Source organism: Microtus ochrogaster, chromosome 17, assembly GCF_000317375.1.
Source record: "Microtus ochrogaster isolate Prairie Vole_2 chromosome 17, MicOch1.0, whole genome shotgun sequence".
Taxonomy (NCBI): Eukaryota; Metazoa; Chordata; class Mammalia; order Rodentia; family Cricetidae; genus Microtus; species Microtus ochrogaster.
Window position 1 is genome coordinate 18,964,202 of NC_022019.1, and position 20,957 is coordinate 18,985,158.

At 37.4% G+C, this 20,957-nt stretch overlaps 2 protein-coding genes across 2 annotated transcripts in view; one reads left to right on the forward strand and one right to left on the reverse strand.

Moving 5' to 3' along the window:
- Positions 1-20,957, reverse strand: part of Rb1 (RB transcriptional corepressor 1) — a 129,375-nt gene that overhangs the window by 34,803 nt on the left and 73,615 nt on the right. The window lies entirely within an intron of this gene.
- Lpar6 (lysophosphatidic acid receptor 6) lies at positions 6,458-8,359 on the forward strand. Its single transcript, XM_005355607.3, has one exon. The coding sequence runs from the start codon at positions 6,947-6,949 to the stop codon at positions 8,135-8,137; it is 1,191 nt and encodes a 396-aa protein (XP_005355664.1). The 5' UTR covers positions 6,458-6,946; the 3' UTR covers positions 8,138-8,359.

A 20,957-nucleotide genomic window follows, 5' to 3' on the forward strand; every position in this document is an offset into this window, starting at 1 on the left:
TCTCTCTCTCTCTCTCTCTCTCTCTCTCTCTCTCTCTTTCTCTCTCTCTCTCTCGGTTTTTTGAGATGGGTTTCTCTGTGTAGCCCTTGCTGTCCTGAAACGCTGTAGACCACGCTAGATTTGAATTCAGAAATCACCCCGACTTTGCCTCCCGAAGCTGAAATTAAAGGTTTATGCACATGCCCAGCAATATCAGTTAAATTTCAGTCATGTTAAGATTTCAAAAAGCTTATATATAGTTCAACAGAAAAACAAAGTTCTTTGCTTAATATTTACCTAAGCTTTAATCTAAATGTCTAATATTCTATCAGGAAAAAAAGACTGGAAGCTACATGAAACAGTGGGGTGTTGTGGATCTGATGCCCCAGTGGGCTGCCTTTTGGCGCCAGCAGCATGTCATCACTCACCCCACCACTAGGCATGACACATTTCCACTGTTGCAATGCTATAAGAGCTGCGCAGTGACACAAGCACCCTTAAAGGTCCCAGCCACACCGTATTGCTCTCAGTCTGTCTATTTCATGTCCCCACCTGACATGGCCTTTATCTCTCTTGCCTCTCCTCCAATAAACTCTTGCATTATCAGATCGATGTGACTTCTTAGTGGCTCACCTTGGCCAGCTAGCCAAAGGAACCTTTTCCGACACTTACTTTATCATTACAACTTGAGTTATGTCAAGAAACTAGGATTGCAGTTCCAGCTCTGGCAATAAACAACCATGACCAAAGAATTTGCTTCTCACATACTTATGAAGAAGTCTCTCTTCTTCAGCTGTGATTGAGTGACTGACGCAACTGGAATTACAGAGGTGGGGGGATGCCTGAGCAGACTACTCTTGGGTTTTAGGATAAAGTTCTATTACAACATTAAAGAAGTCTAGAATTAACCCAGTGTGTAAGGTACTCAATAACTAACTCAAACAAATCTTTCTCCTAAGGCAAGCCTCTGTCTACCACAAGATTGGCTTCTGCTGCCCATGATCAATACTAACAAAGTATGTACATGGCATTACTTAGGATCATTCCCTCTTCTGGCATGCATCTAGCACAGGAATTATCTGTTCAATAAAATGTAATGAAGCAGAGCACACTGTCCTAGTTCATCTTACAACTCAACTAGTATCTGAAAGTTCAGGAAACTGGAGGCTTACTGCATCTAACTAGGTTTTTGGTTTGTTTGTTTGTTTGCATTTTACAACCAAAATTTTTCATTTCATTTTGTTCTGAAAACCATTTATAAAGTCAGAAGAGCATGGTTAGGTAGGATAGATTTTTGCCCGAGGTAAAGTCCAAGTTTAGGAACAAAAACATCTTTATATCTCAAGATGAGAGTTCTTTTCACTATGCATATACAGACCTGCCCTTTTTCACTTGACATGCATGCATAAGGAATAGGCCTAAGGACATGTAGAGAGCGCTCTGTCTTAGTCCCAGCTTTGTGACCCTCCACCATCTGCCCCCTGCCTAATCCTAAAACAATCATAACTCCAATTTTTTTTTAAATTTTAAAACAGAAAGAACTGAAAAAGATTTTAGAGAGCTAATCCATGTCTTTTTACAAATATAACAGAGAAGTTAAATAACTTGAAAAATGTCAATTTTTTAGTGATAAAAATTAAAACCAGGTTACTAAGAACCTAGATTAATTGGTCTTTCCACTACTTCTTACTTCTTCCAAAGTAACTGAAATAACTTTAAAATCAGCAACCCTCTTTGTCAGTGTTTACAAAGATTTTATTATCAACTGGAGAGCAGTGGCATCACGTACGCCTTTAATCCCAGCACCCAAAAGGCAGAGGCAGGTGAATCTCTGTGAGTTTGAGGCCAGCCTGGTCTACAAGAGCTAGTTCCAGGACAAGCTCCAAAGCTACAGAGAAAACCTGTCTCGACCCCTCTCACCCAAAGATTTCATTATCAAATTAAACCCTATGTCTCAATGCATTCTCTGTACTGCTCTTATAGAAATTTAGGGTGGGAACAGATTATCAAGTCCTCAAAAAGTAAAAGTTTTGTGTATGTGAAGGGTATTAGGACCATATTAATAAAATTACAGCAGGACTAATTATTGTGAACACTAGCTCTAGCCTTCAAGACCTGCAATTGGAGATGTTCATTTGTGTTTTAAGACAGCTGTGTAGCTCCTTGAACTGATTATGTAGCCAGGTTTGTTTCAAACATTCCATCTTCCCACCTCTGCCTATGGAATGCTGTAATTATAGACAGGAGCCACCAGAACTGGCTTTTGTTCTCCCTCAGAGACCTCACGGTCTCACAGTACCAGTGGTGGGGCCAGAGGGGTCATCCACCTTCTTAAAGGCCTGGGCCCTTACTGCTATCTCTGTTTCCACCAGGAACTCACTAAATTAGCTGGCTAGGATTACAAGTGCTGGGAGTGACTTTTTGTGTAAGCATGTGGCTGCTGCCGATTTACTGAGTATAATAAGGAACTTCTACCTAGCCCAGTTTCTCTGCTCTTACACATATTTCTTCCTCCTGTTCCTCTGTGGTACATATTTCTTGTCCAAACTAGTTTCAAAATTACAAATTCTTAAATGTTAAAGGTAAAAAATTGATTCCCTGATACTGAAGAGTGAAGGCCCAATGTGACACCTTAAACATTCAAAGAATTCAAAGAATCTGGACCAAATAGGAAGCAGGAAGGGAACTTTGTACAGCCTAATTCCTTTCTTTTACAGCCAAGGAAACAGATTCCCCACTGGAATGAAGTGACAGTACAGGAAGTGCCTGCTTTCCCTGCTGGGTGTTCTCTGCAGACTTTCATACTTTCCCACTTAGAAAAAGATATGAGCAGCCATTATTTTATATACTACAGCACAATTTCCTATCCACGCACAAAGAATCTATGCTAGTAAGCGACAAGTCTAGATTCCTTCCCGATTTTCTCTAAAGGAAAAAACCTTCAAATATTTCAGAGATTATTTGCTGATCCCTTCTTCAGATCAGTGTTTCTTATGTGTTTTGAGCCATAGTGTTTCAGTCTCCGACTATGATGAAACCAGAACCCAAGGAAGAGCAGATAAAAAGGCTTAAGAGATTTCCAGGTCCCCAGAAGCAGATCCTCTGCACTAAAATGTTAAGCTTAATCCATCATTGAACCATGTATGTGTGTGTGTATTTATAAAATCTACCAAGTGATAATACATTTAGCCAGAATTACAATTAGACATTTGGTGATTGTCCTAACACAAAGCTGACAAGAAATGTACTTTCACAATGAAGAATTTCTCTCAACACATGTGCAGACTAATTTCAGACTCAAAAGGCAACTTTTCCTGGATACTCTCATGGTTGCATTTATTACATAAGGGCAACACATAGTTTTTAAAGTAAAATGTACCAGATTCTTTTCACCGACTTCTCTAATATTATTTCACATACCTTTCTTCTTTTATCTTAGACTACCATATGGTTTTTCATTATTTTACTACTGTACAAATAAATGTATTATATAAAATTTATTTTAGTTAACATTTATTACATTTAAACTGAATATTTTTTTTTAAAATAAGTTAGTTTAGAACGGTATTGCTCATACTTCTCACATTTCCAAAATTTTATTTTATCATTTTCTGGGATATTGGCAACTGAGCCCAGGGCCTCAAGCATGCTCAAGGTAGAGCTCCACATCCTAAAAAAAGGTTTTCTACTTGCTTACGGGTGTTTTGCCTCGATGTATATCTATGCATTAAGTGCATGCAATGCCTACAGAGTCAGAAAAGGATCTCTTGGAACTGGAGTTACAGACATTAAGCATACATACAGCAAGCTGCCATGTGGGTGCTGACAATAAAACCTGGACACTCTGGAAGAACGGGAAGAGCTCTTAACTGCTGAGCCATCTCTCCAGCACCTCCACCTAATTCTTTTTTGAGACAGGATTCCACTGTGTCAATATGACTAGCATAGAACTTAGTAAGTATGCCAGGCTGTCCTAAAACTCCTGAGTGCAAGGATTAAAGGCATGCACCACCACTCTCAGCAAATTATTAACTCTTTTACATTGACTTTCTTTTACAACATCCTAAAAAACAGTCTACAGGATATTTTACCGACTTAATTATTTAGTTTTATGTGTATGAGTGCGAGCCTGTGTGTGTGTGTTGAGGGGGTACATCATATTCATTCCTGATGTAGCCAGAAGAGGCTGCTGGATTTTTCAAATTGGAGTTATGAGTAAATCACCCCATGTGGGCACTGGTGGTCCTGAGTTCACTGCAAGAATAGCACATGCGCTTAACCACTGAGCCACCTCTCCAGCCCCACTGTAATTATTTTAAATATTATAATTTCCTTTAAATTCTTCTTAGAAACAAGAGAAAAAATAAATTTTACTTGATTCATTAAGTTGATCTGTAACAGGATGGTAGGGGGTAACTGAAAGACAGTAAGACTACAAATAAAGAGATAAAACATAATATTCATAGAGGTAAATGTACCTAAGTATATTTATAACTGTGGCAATGAAAATGAAGGAACAACACGCAATTGATACTCCTAACCAAAACCAGAAATAAGCAGCATGAAAAACTGAAAAGAATGGCTGGGCTGGAGAAATGGTTCACTGGGTGTCAGGTGTGCAAGCAAGTTGTGGCTGTGCTATTAACTCCAGAGGGGTGCAGGGCAGACAGGAGGATCACTAGAGCTGGCTGTGTGCAAGGCTAACTCCAGGTTCAGTGGAAGACCCTGGCTCAAAAGAAAAGAATAACAAAATGAGTGTTAAGGCAGAGCACCAACATCCTGACTTCGTGATAAATTTAGATTCTGAAGAATGATAATCCATTCATCAGCAAACACTTCAATTTTTACTAAGGGTAAAGATTTATGTCAAAAATCTGAAATATAAACATATACTATTGATAATAATAAAAGCCTAATTGATAGTAGATATGTATTTTAAGCATCAATAATTAAAACATGAAAAAATATATAAATGAACAGTTTAATGAATAACAGTTAAGAAACAGGAATAATATGTGGAAGGATGTTCCAGTACAGAACTAATATATGTTCATATTTTAAATGAGAAAGTACCACTTTCAAAATGAAATAAAAAGTGAATAGTGCCAGGACACACCGCTGTATATATCAAATAAAAATGACAATAAGGAAACTTAAAAGTAGACCACTCATTTTATATCTTTCTTAAAGAGCTATTAACAGAAAAATTTTAGCCATTAAGAAGAAAGTGTTATTAATTGCTTCTTTGTTCATTACAGCACTCAGAGTTCCTATCTGCCTTCTAATGTGAACACACATGTATCTGCTTTCCACACAAAAAGCAATACAAAGAAATTCAGACTCTCAATCTCTCCTGGATGTAAGTAATCTTCCACTATTTCATCATAGGTGAATTCCTAATCAAAACAGATTATAATTCACCATCAAAAGTTGTTAAGTTTTAGAGTAATGTGAGCTAAAAGATGCAGAACACATGATTACACTTTAATATTTAAACTAAGGCATGTGTAGAGAAACTTGACCTTAACTGCCTTAACTGACCAGAAATGAAGAGTTTCAGCTCCAACAAGAACCAAGTTTAGGAATTACAGTAAGAACTGAAATATATCCCAACACACAGTTAACATGAGACAGAAGCTAAAGGAAGAGATGGGAAAATGAAAATTAAAATCATGAACTTAAATTTAGGTAAGCAGCAGATCTTTAATTCTCTATAAATTATTTCAATCAATTTAAGAGGGGGAAAAGACCTTTTTAGAAAGTACTTTCCCATTGTGCTTATATTAAGTCACTGGCAAATAAGAGTAATACTGTACCAACTTTTCTCACCACTGAGCTACAATCTCCCAGGAAAAATAAACATTCTTAATGTATTCTTTGATGTATTAAAAATAACCCTAGAATATCAGTTTCAAAGAAAAATGTTAGAACATTGTTTTATCAATAACTAAAAAGGTGCAGGATTAAAGCTATTCACCATCATGCCACTTGAGTTAAATCTTAACAAGTAATTAAACAAAACAAAACAAAAACCAGAAGCCAAGAATGCCAGAACTGCTGGTCTCTCAGGCAAATACTTTTTATATATAAACTCTTAAGGTCTTGCCTTTTTAAAAATGTCCACTCATATCACTAAGATTTCAATTTATAAATATGTACCCATCTGCATTTTATTTAAGAAGGAAACATTCAAAGTAGCGGCCTTAAGCTGACATACATATATATATACATCTTTCTTAGTTATCACTAACTAAAACAAAGCAAACCACTTTGGAGAGCTTGCCAGAATCCCCACAAGGCATTTCAGCATAAAAAGAGTTAATGCCTAGCTCAGCTGGACAGCCAGAGACCATTTGCAAGCCTCCTAGGTATATTCCCAGCTCACACATTATCAGATTAAAGGAACTGCAAACAACTGGGTTGAAGGCTTCCTTTGTGGAAACCCAGCCTCTTCTTCCTGTGATGTCATATTACAAATCTAGGAAGCCTTTCTTGCTCGCTTCAGAGACAGCCCATCTTACAATACAGCTGGCAAGCTCGGAAAGGCCTCCTTCAGCAAGAGCTAACATGCTCAGGAATTCATTTGGAAATCTTTAAAAGACTCTGCCTATCGCCACATGGAACCAATACCAAAGTACCAAAACGGAGACTAAGAAGAAGGAAGTGGTGCCAGAGGACGATGGACTGGGACTATTAAGACTCTGAAGTAAGACTGATAACTGTTGCATAAACATTCTGAAGATGAAGACATTTTAACCTTGACGACTGAAGTACAACTTTACACGAGGACTGGTTGCGGCCAACGTGAAACACAGCTTTTCCTAACGTTTGTGGCTCTATGGGTTGGCTACCTTGGGTGCCTTTTCCGTCAGTTAACTAAATTCTGGACTCATGGATTTTTCTGGAGACCAGAAAATGAGACTATTGTCCTGAAGAATCTACTAGAAACTTTTAAGCAACACATTTCATGTTTCCTCTGAAGACTTCAGAGAAGAAAATATTTATGAGAAGACAAAAAGAAGCAAATAATTTGCAAACCAACTGGCTGTTGCTGAGCCCACGTCTGAATCGCAAAGCCGACTGCTGCAGACAAAGGACTGGCTGTGAGCTGCACTGCCTGACAATGGTAAGCTCCAACGGCTCCCACTGCCCTTACGATGACTCCTTTAAGTACTCTTTGTATGGGTGCATGTTCAGCATGGTGTTTGTGCTTGGCCTGATATCCAATTGTGTTGCGATATACATTTTCATCTGTGCCCTCAAAGTGAGAAATGAAACTACAACGTACATGATTAATCTGGCAATGTCAGATTTGCTTTTCGTCTTTACTTTACCATTTCGGATCTTTTACTTTGCAACTCGGAATTGGCCATTTGGAGATCTTCTCTGTAAGGTTTCAGTAATGCTGTTTTACACCAACATGTATGGAAGCATTCTGTTCTTAACCTGTATCAGTGTAGATCGATTTCTGGCAATCGTCTACCCATTTAAGTCGAAGACTTTAAGAACTAAGCGAAATGCAAAGATGGTTTGCATCGCTGTGTGGCTCACAGTGATGGGAGGAAGTGCACCAGCAGTTTTCTTTCAGTCCACCCACTCTCTGGGTAACAATACCTCAGAAGCCTGCTTTGAGAACTTTCCAGCAGCCACATGGAAAACCTATCTCTCCAGGATTGTGATTTTCATTGAAATAGTGGGGTTTTTTATCCCCTTAATTTTGAACGTAACTTGTTCTAGTATGGTGCTGAGAACTTTAAATAAACCTGTTACATTAAGTAGAAGCAAAATGAACAAAACTAAAGTTTTAAAAATGATTTTTGTACACTTGGTTATATTCTGTTTCTGCTTTGTGCCCTATAACATCAATCTTATTTTCTACTCTCTCATGAGAACGCAGACGTTCGTTAACTGCTCTGTGGCAGCAGCAGTGAGGACAATGTACCCCATCACTCTCTGCATTGCTGTTTCCAACTGCTGCTTTGACCCCATTGTTTACTACTTCACTTCAGACACAATCCAGAATTCAATAAAAATGAAAAACTGGTCTGTTAGAAGAAGTGACTCCAGGTTCTCTGAAGTTCAGGGCACCGAGAATTTTATCCAACACAACCTACAAACCCTAAAAAGTAAGATATTTGATAGTGAATCTGCAATATAAGCTGCCTGCCTAAACCACTGGGACTGCTCCGTGTTCAACTGTGAAAACTGTACTCGTGGAAACTATTTCTTCAGCTCCAAAAGAAAAGTAACATATGGACGGTTACATGTTTTTAAAGAAAGTTTGTGTCTGATGTGTTAGACATTAAAATATATTCTATTCTTGTACGCACTCCATGTTCTTGAACCACTTTAATGTGTTTTTTCCTCATTAAAAAAAAATCTCTAAAGTTAGAGTCTAAAAGCAATTATGATTTAAATAATGTGACATCTGAACTTTTAAATGTGTATTACACAAAATGATTTAATTCAAAACTTGTTAATTTATATGGAACCCATTAGATGTTGTTTAAGTAATAGTTTGCTAAATATATTTCACTTCTATTTCATTTTAGATTAAAAGTACTTATCATGCCTTAGGCTGCAAACAACAAAGAAAGCTAAGTTGAAATAGTCAAACCTTTTTAAGAGTATTTCCCCCAGAGAGTTACTGTAGTCCACTGCATGACATTTTTATCTTTGTAGGCAATTCATAAAACATAGTGTCTAACTATATAGTGTATCTTGAAATTACTATTTTGATTTATATTCTCGCCGCAACAACCAATTCCAAAATGATATATACTATTAAAATTTAAATTAAGAAAACTAATAAAATGTGACCTTGTTAGGTAAATTATTTTAAGGAGTAAAATGTTGCCGGATACTTAATTTGAAAGTACAACAAAAACTTGTTCTTTCAGTAATGTTGGTCCAGGAATCACCAAGACAGTGAAGTGCAGACTTTTAAGAAAATAATAAATAACCAAAATGTTTCAAATATTAAGTGAATGAAAATGTTATTTCAAGTGGAAAAAAATGTTAACATGAAATGTATTAAGTAAGGATATGGCTCCTTACATAGAAGGCAACAAACCTAGACCTAACTAAATACAGCTATATTTCTGTTTTTACAGAACATGAAAAGGTATGGCTTTCAGTTAGATTTAGAGAAAAGTACCAGCTACATAAAAACTTTCAGTTCTTAACATACCCTCTCCCAATTCGGCATTTCCAAAGTTAACTGAGAAAGTCTTCATTTTAGAAAAATGATATGTAAATGAATTCTGCATTCAGCCTATACGGTAAAAAACGCCTTAATTTTGGAAGTTTGAGTATGGTATGGACAGCTTTTTTGTGATATGTAAATTTACTTTTTTCTAAGTTTAGGCTGTAATGATTTCAGTCAGACAAAGCTTATCATTTTCTATCTTAGGCAAGTCCGTGTAATAAATAAATAAATAGTACGTAGAAGTTTTCTTTAGAAACTCAGGGTTTTCAACAGGTGAGACTAAGGGAAAATAAACCCTTAACAAGAAACAAACTGGTGAAGAAATTAAGCATATCCTAAGAGAAGTATGTGTGTGTTACATATATGCATATGTACAAATACGCTGTGAACTGGTTTACTTCTGTTGCCATGAGGTTCCTGTAGTCCATATCACCCTAAAGGAAATAAATCCATTAGCAGTCTTAAACATACATTGTTGTGTTGAAAGGCAGCTAGCAGCCTACGGGTCAAGAGGAAAGGATCCTTAAGTTCTGGATTTTTGAGAACTTTCCTGGCTCAGGGAAAATGAGGAAACTCTAAGGAAGATCTCAAAGTATGAGTCTTACTTTGAAATACTAGAAAGATATAACTGTTAGTAGTAAGATCAGTGGAGTTTTTATTTTCTTGTGCGAACAGCATACATGAATCAAAAGTTTTGTAAGATTGTTTTTGTTTTTCAAGACAGGGTTCTCAAATTCTATTTTATTTAACTATTTACCTATTTGCTTATGTAGTACCTACACTGAGTATTTATTCATATGGTTCTAATAAATACCCTAATACACACACACACACACACACACACACACACACACACACACACACACACAAAGTTTGCCTTGTCCCCTCCCAGTGGTGGCACACTTAACTGTCTAAAGTCTCAAAAAAACAAAGTCAGATTTTCTTTGGTCAATATGATACTAACATAAGAATTTAATTTTTAAAAATATTTTTCTTTTCTTTAAGATTTATTTATTTATTACATATACAGTGTTCTATCTCCATGCCAGAAGAGGGCGCCAAATCTCATTATAAATGATTATAAGCTACCATGTGGTTGCTGGGACTTGAACTCAGGACCTTTGGAAGAGGCAGTCAGTGGTCTTAACTTATTAGCCATCTTTCCAGCCCAAGAATTCAATTCTAGCAGTTACAACCTTAACTCTATTTGATTCACCAGTTTTACACTGTACTTGTTAAATCTTTACCATCTAGGTAAGGTCAAACAACTGCTTAAAACAAACAAATAAGCAAACATTTTAAGGGCTGCATGTTGGTTAATTGGGTTAAAAAGTCTGCCATGCTTTACACCTAAGCACGGTCCCTGGACCTCTCCTAAAGGCAGAGAGCGAGACTGTTCCTGTGCATGTGCACATCCTCACGTTTACTGCCTTGTTTTCACCTGGATCATCTATTTCCTAGACTTACTACATCCTTCCTTTTTCCTCGACTATGACAGTTTCACTTTTCTTAAGGTCCAGAATAACCTCTTCTTTGGGTCTCTTTCTCATTTTTCTAAAGTATATTCTCTAGTAACTTCTGAAAACTGTCCTCGTGTATGATATAGAATACTAGACTATCAAATACCTAGTATTTTTTGTTTTGTTTTGTTTTGTTTTGTTTTTTGTTTTTCGAGACAGGGTTTCTCTGTAGCTTTGGAGTCTGTCCTGGAACTAGCTCTGTAGACCAGGCTGGTCTCAAACTCACAGAGATCCGCCTGTCTCTGCCTCCCAAGTGCTGGGATTAAAGGCATGCGCCACCATCGCCCGGCTCTAGTATTCTTGATGAAAATTGCAGTGATGATCTGCATTTCATTTTCCACAAATAATTAATTTTTAACTTTCTCATTAACTTAATTCTGATTTTTATTTTTTATTTTTATTTGTTGGAGGAGGTCACTTGTTCGTGCACGCCATCCAGAACCAAAATAACCACTATTTAGAATAGTGGTTAACCACTAATATAAAAACTATATTAATTAAATCACTGGCCCATTAGCTCTAGCTTCTTATTGGCTAACTTTTACATATTAATTTAACCCATTTCTATTAATCTGTATATCACCACGATGCCATGGCCTACCAGTAAAGTTTCAGCACATCTATCTCCGCTGGTAGCTCCATGGTGTCTCTCTCTCTCTCTCTCTTTCTCTCTCTCTCTCTGCCTTCCTTCTCCCAGCATTCAGTCCAGTTTTCCCTGCCTACCTAAGTTCTGCCCTACCAACAGGATAAGACAGCTTCAGCTTCCTTATTCATTAACCAATAAAAGCAACACATAGACAGAAGGACCTCCCATACCATTTCCCCTTTCGTGTTTAAACAAAAAGGAAGGCTTTAACTTTAACATAGTAAAATTACATATACCAAAACAGCTACCAAGCAAGAATTACAGTTACAATATTTATATATATCTTTTATCATAACTAAGGAAAACTATAACTATAGATTCTTCAACTCCATCAAAGACTCCTGAAGGATATAATGTTACCTAAGTAAACAGGAAGTACGTTGTAAGCTGATGGAGGAAGGTCATTGGTTAATTATAATAAAGAAACTGCTTGGCCCCCATAGGTTAAAACATAGGTGGGAGGAGTAAACAGAACAGAATGCTGGGAGGAAGAGGAAGTGAGCTCAGAGATGCCATGCTCCCCTCTCCCAGGCAGACGCGATAGCTCTGCTCTCTGAGGCACACGTGATTCAGCTCAGACCCAGGATGGACGTAGGCTAGAATCTTCCCGGTAAGCGCACCTTGGGGTGCTACACACATGATTGGAAATGGGCTAGTCCAGGTGCGAGAGTTAGCCGAGAAGAGGCTAGATATAATGGGCCAAGCAGTGTTTAAAAGAATACAATTTGTGTGCTGTTATTTCGGGGCATAAGCTAGCCAGGCGGCCGGGGTGCTGGGGACGCAGCCCCACCGCTCCTATTACAACAGTAAGCAACTTCCAAAACTCTAGAATTGAGAGAGACATCTAGCTGCCTGGACAGTCAAGTTTTTCTGTTCATTGGGACATCCATCTTCAGCCTACTGGTCCATGGTATCCAGTAGACTTTTGCGTGAAACAGGAAATTTCAAAGACAGTTCCACCTATATTGGCAGTCTGTCGGTCACTTTCCTCTGTGTCCTGCTTTGTTTTTTGAGTGAGAGGTTTTCTGGATAGCTCTGGCTGTCCTGGAACTCACTTTGTAGATTAGGCTGGCCTCGAATTCACAAAGATCCACCTGCCTCTGCCTCTCAAGTGCTCAAATCAAAGGCATGCACCACCACTACCTGGTTTTAACTGATTTTTGACCAAATGTATACTCCTCATCATGCTTAGCACACCAAGTGGGACTTTTCTGTCTAAAGCTTCCATATTCTCATTAGCTTTGCAAAATTTTATTTCATTATTTTTATTATATTCTTCCCTTGATTTTTTTTCCCTGACATTTACTGAAGAGAAGAAAAAGAAAAAATGGACCAAGAATGCCTTGGTATCAAGATAAGAAGCAATGTAACCTAATCCAGGAGTACAAGTATTTCTTGTATTTCTCTCCAGGAAAAATTATCTCTATATCCCTAGTTCACTGAAATCTGTTACAGAAGTCTCAAAGTAACTGATCCTGCTCTGATTCTCTCTTTGACATCAATAGGAAACTGCAGGTCTGGCTGTTTATGTGTATACAAAATCTGAATGTGGGCTGGCTAGGCATATATAGATGGCCCCTGATTTATAATGGCTTGGCTTACTGTTTTCTTTATAATAGCATGAATGAAGTATGCATTACATAGAAACCTTACTTCAAACTGAATTTTTATTTTTTCTCAGGTCAGGGACATGTCCCACGATATCTCTTCAATACTAGGTGACATCAGAGTCACAAGCATCCCAGTAGCCACTTAATGACACCAAACAAGTTACTTTTCGGGTTAAAGGTATCAAACTCATAACTTGCAATGGGTTTATGAGGACATTTCCCACAGTTAGATTAGAACAATTTATATTTGTGTAGATTATGCACTGCACAATAGAACTAGGCTTCAGCCCAAATTCTGCACACTTCTGATTTACCAGCACAGGGGCAAGTGCACTTTAAACCTCCTGAGGGACTGGCATGGCTCCCTGGGGCAAGGGGCCAAGGACTTCATTGTTCTCAGACCACTAACAGCAATATCTAGAAACATGGTAAAATAAAAAATTCTTCAACTTCAACCGGAAAACTTTGGGGTTCTGCCCAACAATCATAATCTGTGTTTTGACAAGACCCCCAGATAATCTGATAAATGCTGGCTTGTACTCCAGAAATTTCTTCCAGTTATTGACAACTCTTGTATTTCTTAGAAGCTAAAGCTCCCACAGTGCTGAAAGCACTCTGCTGTGTGTGTTCTTAGTATCGTGGTCTATTATACGCTGTTACAGCCATCAAAATACCCTCATTTCATTTTTATCCTGGAAAATGAAGTAATCCCTCTACTTCCATTGTTCCTTTTCACGTGACGGTCTGAAATCCCAGAGTCTGTCCTGTATAATGTGTGCTTGTGTGAGAATTTGTTTCTTTTTTGTTGTTCTAAAAGGTCTGAGGACAGAGGAAGTAGAAATATGTGGTCAGAAGTCTGTTAGTTTGAACGAGAAAAATTATTTTAAGAAACAAGTAAAGAAAAGAAGGTTAGCTGGATAAGAACAAAACGAAGGAGGGAAGGGAAGGGAAAAGGGAGAAAAGAAGGAACAGTCTGAGTTACACATGGAAAGTCATGCTATTAAAAGCCTTTGGTAAAACCAAAGGATTCTTTCATAACTCTTTTCATTATAAACAATATAATCTTCAAAATAATCTTTTAAAGAAAGGATACTTTTACAACTAATTTTACATCAGTATTAGCTCATAGTTTAAAACATAAAGATCAATGTCTCAAAACTATAATATGTGTAGTATTTTAAAATTTAGAAACTTTTATGTAATATGAACAATAAAATATTCACCCTGAACAAAATTGTAGGCTGCTCAGGGGAAAGGTATAATACCTGATGAACAGAACAAGGAGTCGATTTAACTAAAAATGGCTGCTTAGCACTAAGCACTTAGCACTAAAATTATACCACTTAGCTAAAGTCACTCATGTAATTTCTGCTGGTGGCTAAAATGACTGGCTTCAAAATCGGGCTATATTTTATGAAGAAGTCTTCAGGACTTCTTCAGATCAAAAAAGACTAAAACACATACAACTGAGTACAATTATAGCTACTGAGCAAATAAAAACAATAAGATTTAAAAAAAATAAATTAAAAAAAGGGAAAAGAAGACAGTTGCAAAGGCCTGGGAGAACACATTTGCATGCCATGCTACCTCAGTCTCCACAAGCATGGAGCCATTATCTTTCATTTGAATTTAACTGTAGAAAAGTTTGCTTTCAGAAGAGTTTGTTTAACGTACAAATCAGATGAACCTGATATTGCTCCACAAGCACATAGTGCTAACAAATGTCCAATCCGGAAAGATAAAGCAAAAGCTATTTTCAGGAACAAATGAATCCAGAGACTCCTATCCTTAGTCCTTCCTCTGACTCATTTCAATGCTTACAGAAAAAAAAAATCAAAATAAAAACAATGAATTTAAAACTAGCATTTCTTAATATGAAAAGGAAAAAAATCCCAAATTATCTAAAATATGCTAAAGCATAACAATAAAAATGACCAAGCATTACAGTTCTAAAAATAAAAGTGTTGTAATTTAAATTTATTTAAATTACATATTGTAATTTAAAAAATAATAATCTGAGCTGGGTGGTGGTGGCCTATGCCTTTAATCCCAGCACTTGGGAGGCAGAGGCAAGCGGATCTCTGCCAACCTGGTCTACAAGAGCTAGTTCTAGGAGAAAAAAAAAAAAGAAAACAATAATCTGTTAAGATTTTTAAAAAAAGAAAACAAAAAAGAGTATAATAAAAATCTTACAGAGAAATTCTGTTTCATATGATTTTTTTTTTTCCCTAGCTAAGAAACAAACTTTGGGTCTTAGGCATGTTAAGCAAGTATTCTATCTTGCCATGCATGTCTAGCCCTGAGTTCTACCTAACAGTGGCTATTCTGGAACTCAATACTCTCCTGCCTCAGCCTTTTAAATGCTTGGGTTACAGATATACACCACGCCTAGCTTCTCTGTTGTATTTTAATGAAAGGTAAAAAACAAACAAGCAAAAAAACACTTAAAGAAATCACCTAAAATTTAGCAATAATGATTTCAAAAATCCAGAAGAATGAGAAACAAACCTATTTTCTGTTCTACATTTCATCACCAGTGTTTTGTTTATTAACTTTTAAATTATTTGTTTTATTGTGCTGGGGTGTGGGGAGAGCATGCACACACCCGTGGAAGCTGAGTCTCTTCCTCCACCATGCGGTACAAGAGACTACACTCAAGCTGTCAGCCTTGGAGGTGAGCGCCCTTACTCGCTGAGCTGTACATCTATCACTTCTAGCAATATAGGGAAAGCAAAACAAAATAGAACAACTTCTGATATTTTGTCATTTTTAAACAAAACTAGGAAACATTAAAAACCGTTAAGTAAATTTAAAGAACATATATACAAATGCCATAAACACACATGTTGAAGAGACTAGACTGCAGGGCCTAGAGGGATAGCCAGATCATAAATGTTCAGAAAAGAGAGGTGACAGGTGTGCTGTTTTACAAGTAGAAATAAGAAGCTATGACGACTTAGAGACAACTGCCTTGTTTTATTGCCTCTTACTCACAACTGTCTCACTCTGCTGGAAAAACCCAGAGACTACCCAGTTAAGATAAATGTTTCCTACGAGATTTCTCTTTTGCTTGCACATCCAGAACTCTATCCTCACTTTACTAGCCAAGAAATGACAAGTTGAACGTAGAGATTTCGGGACTGTATGACCTATAATGATCTTCTAAATTAGAGAAGTTATTCTTCTATCCCACAGGTAAAGGACAGAAGACACTTCTTAACCATTCTATGGTTGTTGTCTCTTGTCCTTTTTGTACTTGAACTAGCACTGCCCTGGGGTAATTACTGACATGAATCATAAACAAAGTAATCTAATAAATTCTAACTGCCATGTAACAGCCAAGAGTGGCCACATGTAACAAAGCTGGAACTCAATGACCTCCCCCACACCCCGGAATATTTACTACTTGGAGAAGGCCACAAAGTGGAGGAAGCAGAGAAAGGAAAAGTTCTCAAAGTGGGGGAGCAAGCTAGAATAAACAATCCCAGACTTCTGTGTCCCCAGTTGTTCTTCTTAAATCACTGCATAGGTGAGAAAAAAGAATAAAGCAAAGGAAATCACAATTAGGTGTGGTATTCCTCAATATCCTTTGCATAAATGCTGATTCATATCCCTCACAACAGTTCTGGACGCTTAGTATATCTCCACTTACAGAATAGAAAACTTAATGGAGTGATCTATGGTTTGCTTAAAAAATCTCAGGGTTTACTCCTCAAGGCTTCCATGAGTAAATGAAGTCTAGCATCCCAAATCCCAGGCGCCTGTGATGGAAACAGCAAGAGGCAAGCAAAAGCATACGAGCAAAGAACTCTATCACTGTGACCCATATGCTAACCATCATGTGACTAATCACATGGAAAGGTGGCACAGAAGTTGGGAGGAGACCACAGCCAGAGCCTCAGGTTGTGTTTCCCAACTACTCTTTGTCTTGGTTTCTTCACCTATGAAAGCAGGAGTTCCTACTTCAAAAGCTCTAAGAAGTAAATAAATTTACACACAGGCACCATTTTACAGTGCCTGTACACATTGCCTCTTATTGTTCCTACATCAACTATTTTATGTGGGGGGGGGTATCATTTTGATGCTGGCCTATATGAAGATCAGGAAAATTCCAAAGGTATGTGACTGATTGATTTTCCCCCCTAAGCATTGCTTCCTAAACCAAGGTTCCACATGTTATTAAAATGCATTTTTAAACAGCTATATTGATTGACCAGTTGACTTTTATTTTTCAAGACAGGATCTCACTATGTAGTTCTAGCTGTCTTGAAACTCAGTATATAGTGACCAGGCTGCCTCCTGAGTGCTGGGATCAAAGGTGTACATCACTAATCGTGCCTTGGATTTTTTTTTTTAATTTCTTAATTTGTTTAGTACTTTTGAGTCAATGCACAAACTAAGAGGATAGGTAATACATATTGTTTGGATGGTGTGGTGGAGAAGGGACAAGGTAAACAGACGAATTATATGTATCCATAGTGAAATCCAGCAATCCACAGTGCCCATGTGTTAAAGGAGACAAATGGAGAAAAGACTTAGAGTCAAGTACACAGATTTAGACATGGAAAACATATTATGTTCAAAACCATAATCAGAGCCAGGAGACAGTGGTGCACACCTTTAATCCCAGCACTCCTCAGGCAGAGGCAGATCTCTGAATTCAAGGCCAGCCTGGTCTACAGATTGAGTCCAGGATAGACAGGGCTACACAGAGAAACCCTGTCTTTGAAAAACAAAACAAAAACACCATAATCATGTCTCCAACAGGGTTTAGGCTTTCAAAAGCATGTGTAAAAAAAGATTTCTACTGATTTACAACAGCTGTCCTCCTTTCTTTAGGTTTTCTGTTTGAACATATTTTGTAATGTAGAGAACCTTATATAAACACCCTTAGTTCTTTATTAACTCTGCACAATTATTAAATTGACCTGTTTCAGCTCTTCTAAAGTGGTCATATATGCATGCCTCAATGGATAATATTTAAATAATAAAGTAATTATTCACTATGCTATCTTCAATTTTATCTGTATTTCTACTGAAGATCTACATGTTTTAATTCTCCCTAGCATTTTCTTTAGAGTGTAGTAGGTATATTGTTCTTTGTCACATTCAGTGTCTGAACACACATTATCCATTGTCATGGAATAAAAGAATTGTGAATGACTTAGCAGAAATAACCTGGTAGAGCAACAGAGCACTTTACTAGAAATCATCATGGGCTTTTCAGTCAAGCCAACTTGGTTTCAAATACCAAATGGGTGACCTGATAGACATTATTTAACCTTCCTGAACCAATTCCCACATTTAGAGGATGGTAAGAATACTTATCATCAACTAATAGGATTATTATGACAATTACAATAGGCAAACACTCTTGATGAACAGAGCACTGAAACTGGTTAATAAATGTTGGATTCCCATCTATATTCAATGTCTCTTTCCTCACAGGCAAACTAAGAATCATGACTACATTTTCTTTTTGCCTTTAGAGAACCAACAGAATCTTATTGAAAGTCCTTTAAGGATTTAAGTTCACCTGAAATCAGTCATCAAGTATCCTGCTACTCTATGGAGTGGGAAAGGGCTCATGAGCCTACTAAGGAGATAATAACAGTTGATGGCTTCTGGGGGAGAAACAGTTCATTTCCTTTAGAGATTTAGCCTCTGGTAGGCTGGTCATGCTACACGGGTAGCCCCATACCCATGAGTATATAGACCCAATGGGTTACTTTAGAGGAAGACGACCACTTGGGAAAGCGGGGGTGGAGGGAGGTGGAAAATGGATCTGGGAGAAGGTGGGGGGAGGAGTGAAGGTGACTATGATAAAAATACATTGTAAAAAATCTCTAATAAAAATTTATTTAAGTCGGGTGATCCGAGCACATGCCTTTAATCATGGTACTCGGAAGACAAAGGCAGGAGGATCTCTGAGTTGAAGGACAGCCTAGTCTACAGAGTAAGTTCCAGGACAACCAGGGTGGTTACATAGAGAAACTCTATCTCAAAACAAAACAAACCACAAAAAATAACATTAAAAAAATAAATCTGAAAGAATGAATGAAGGAAAGAAAGAAGGGAGGGAGGAAGGAAAAGAGGAAGGAAGGATCTTGCTACCAGATCCCAGAGGGTGACCCACCCAGACCTCCTTAAGAAGAATCTGTATGTTTAAAGATCTGCAGATGGTTCCTGTGTTCATTAAAGTTTGAAATGCACTACCAAAACCAGTCCTTAACATGGAAAACATGCTGTCAAAGTTTGTCCATACCTTAGAGGACAAAGGGTATGTACAATAGTACATTAGAGATTTAATTAGCTTAGGAGAGGAAGCTACAGGCAACCTCTTTTTTGGAGGGGGTGTTTGGAGACAGGATTGCCCTGGTTGTCTTAGAATTCTCGAATTCATAGAGATCCACCTGTTTCTGGACAAGTAGAGAAAAAAACACTGGGTAAAAAAGAACAACATTTGGGGCTGGAGAGCTTGTTCACTGACACAGAGCACCAGATACTCTTATAGAAGACTCAGTTAATGTTCCAGCACCCACATGGTGGCTCACAATAGCCATAATTTCAAATCCAGAGGATATGGTATCTTCTTCTGATCTCCACATGCACCAGACAAACAAGTGGCATACACACATGTAAGCAAAACACCACACATATAACATAAAATAAAATAATCTAAGAAAAACATTTAAGCCATAACATTCTCAAAAAGCAAATGAGGACTCCAATGCATTAACGTAATAATGTCTACAATGGTATCTTTGGCTCGAAAGCAAAAGTACTAAAATATGCTTTGCTAAAGAAGAAAGGAAGATTGCACTCTGTTTCAAGAATTCTCCCAGCCCCACCACCACACAAAGCTAGTACATAGTTCCCTGATGTACTCCCTTTTATAAAATACCTCCTTTACTAAGAGAGCTAGTTTTTAATTTTTGTCAAGAGTAATTTGGGGAGGGGTTTCTTGGTGTATTTTCAGTTTGTTTCTAAGGCATGGCTTCCCTCTGGAGCCCAGGCATGACTGAAACTCCTAAGACAAGCTGTTGCTGCAGCGCTGAGTGCTGGGTGTAACACAGCTCTTAGGACTGCTTTCACATTCATCTATCACTGCACCTTTCCAAACCATTGCAAGTCTCTTCTCATCCATGTGCGATTACTATTTTGACTCTTGTCCATTTTTTTTTCTTTTTTCTTTTCCATGGCACAGCACAGTAATTCACTTCTCTACTAGATCACAAGCTCCTTGGAAGCTTGGGGCTGTTTCTCATGTCATATTTATTTCACTTGGGCAATTACAGTTCTTTCAAAATAGCTGATGTGGAGACTATCACGTCCTTCTCAAAAATAAATAAATAAATAAGAATGGAACCAAAGAACAAAAAATTGAGACCTCTGTATTATCTTTTTTAAAAAAGAATTTTTATTTAATCATTTATAAACTATGAGGAAATTCAAAAGAATATGGATTCACATTCAATAGTGATAAATAATTCTGAACCTTTAAATAATTTTCTAAAAACAATATGTTTGTAGTAGAAGGACTTGAATCTCTTTGCCTGTCTGAACTGGTAAAATATGTTTTTAGCTTAAGATTCTAGGTTCCACTCCCAGCAATACCAACCATCAAATAAAGTGGACAATGAAAAAAATTAAAATGTATGCATCAATTTACAAAGGAAGAAAAAAAAAGACATTGGATTGTACATGAAAGAGCTAAGACCTAAAATTTAAGTTTTCTGATCCCATATCTTACATCAGACATGCCTCCTCCCAGTGAAGTAGACTATTTATTTGGTCTATTTCAGAGATGAAAGAACGCTGTGGCTAGAGAGAAGGGCTATGATACGACAGCCAAACTATTATAGCTCCTGCAAAAAGGCTGAGCTTTTCTGTAAGGCAATAGAAGGCACTGCAGGTTCTTGTATAGAAACAAGGCATGAACAAACTTAAAAAGATTAATTTGTTAGACGGAGGGGGGAGGACCTAGGACTTAC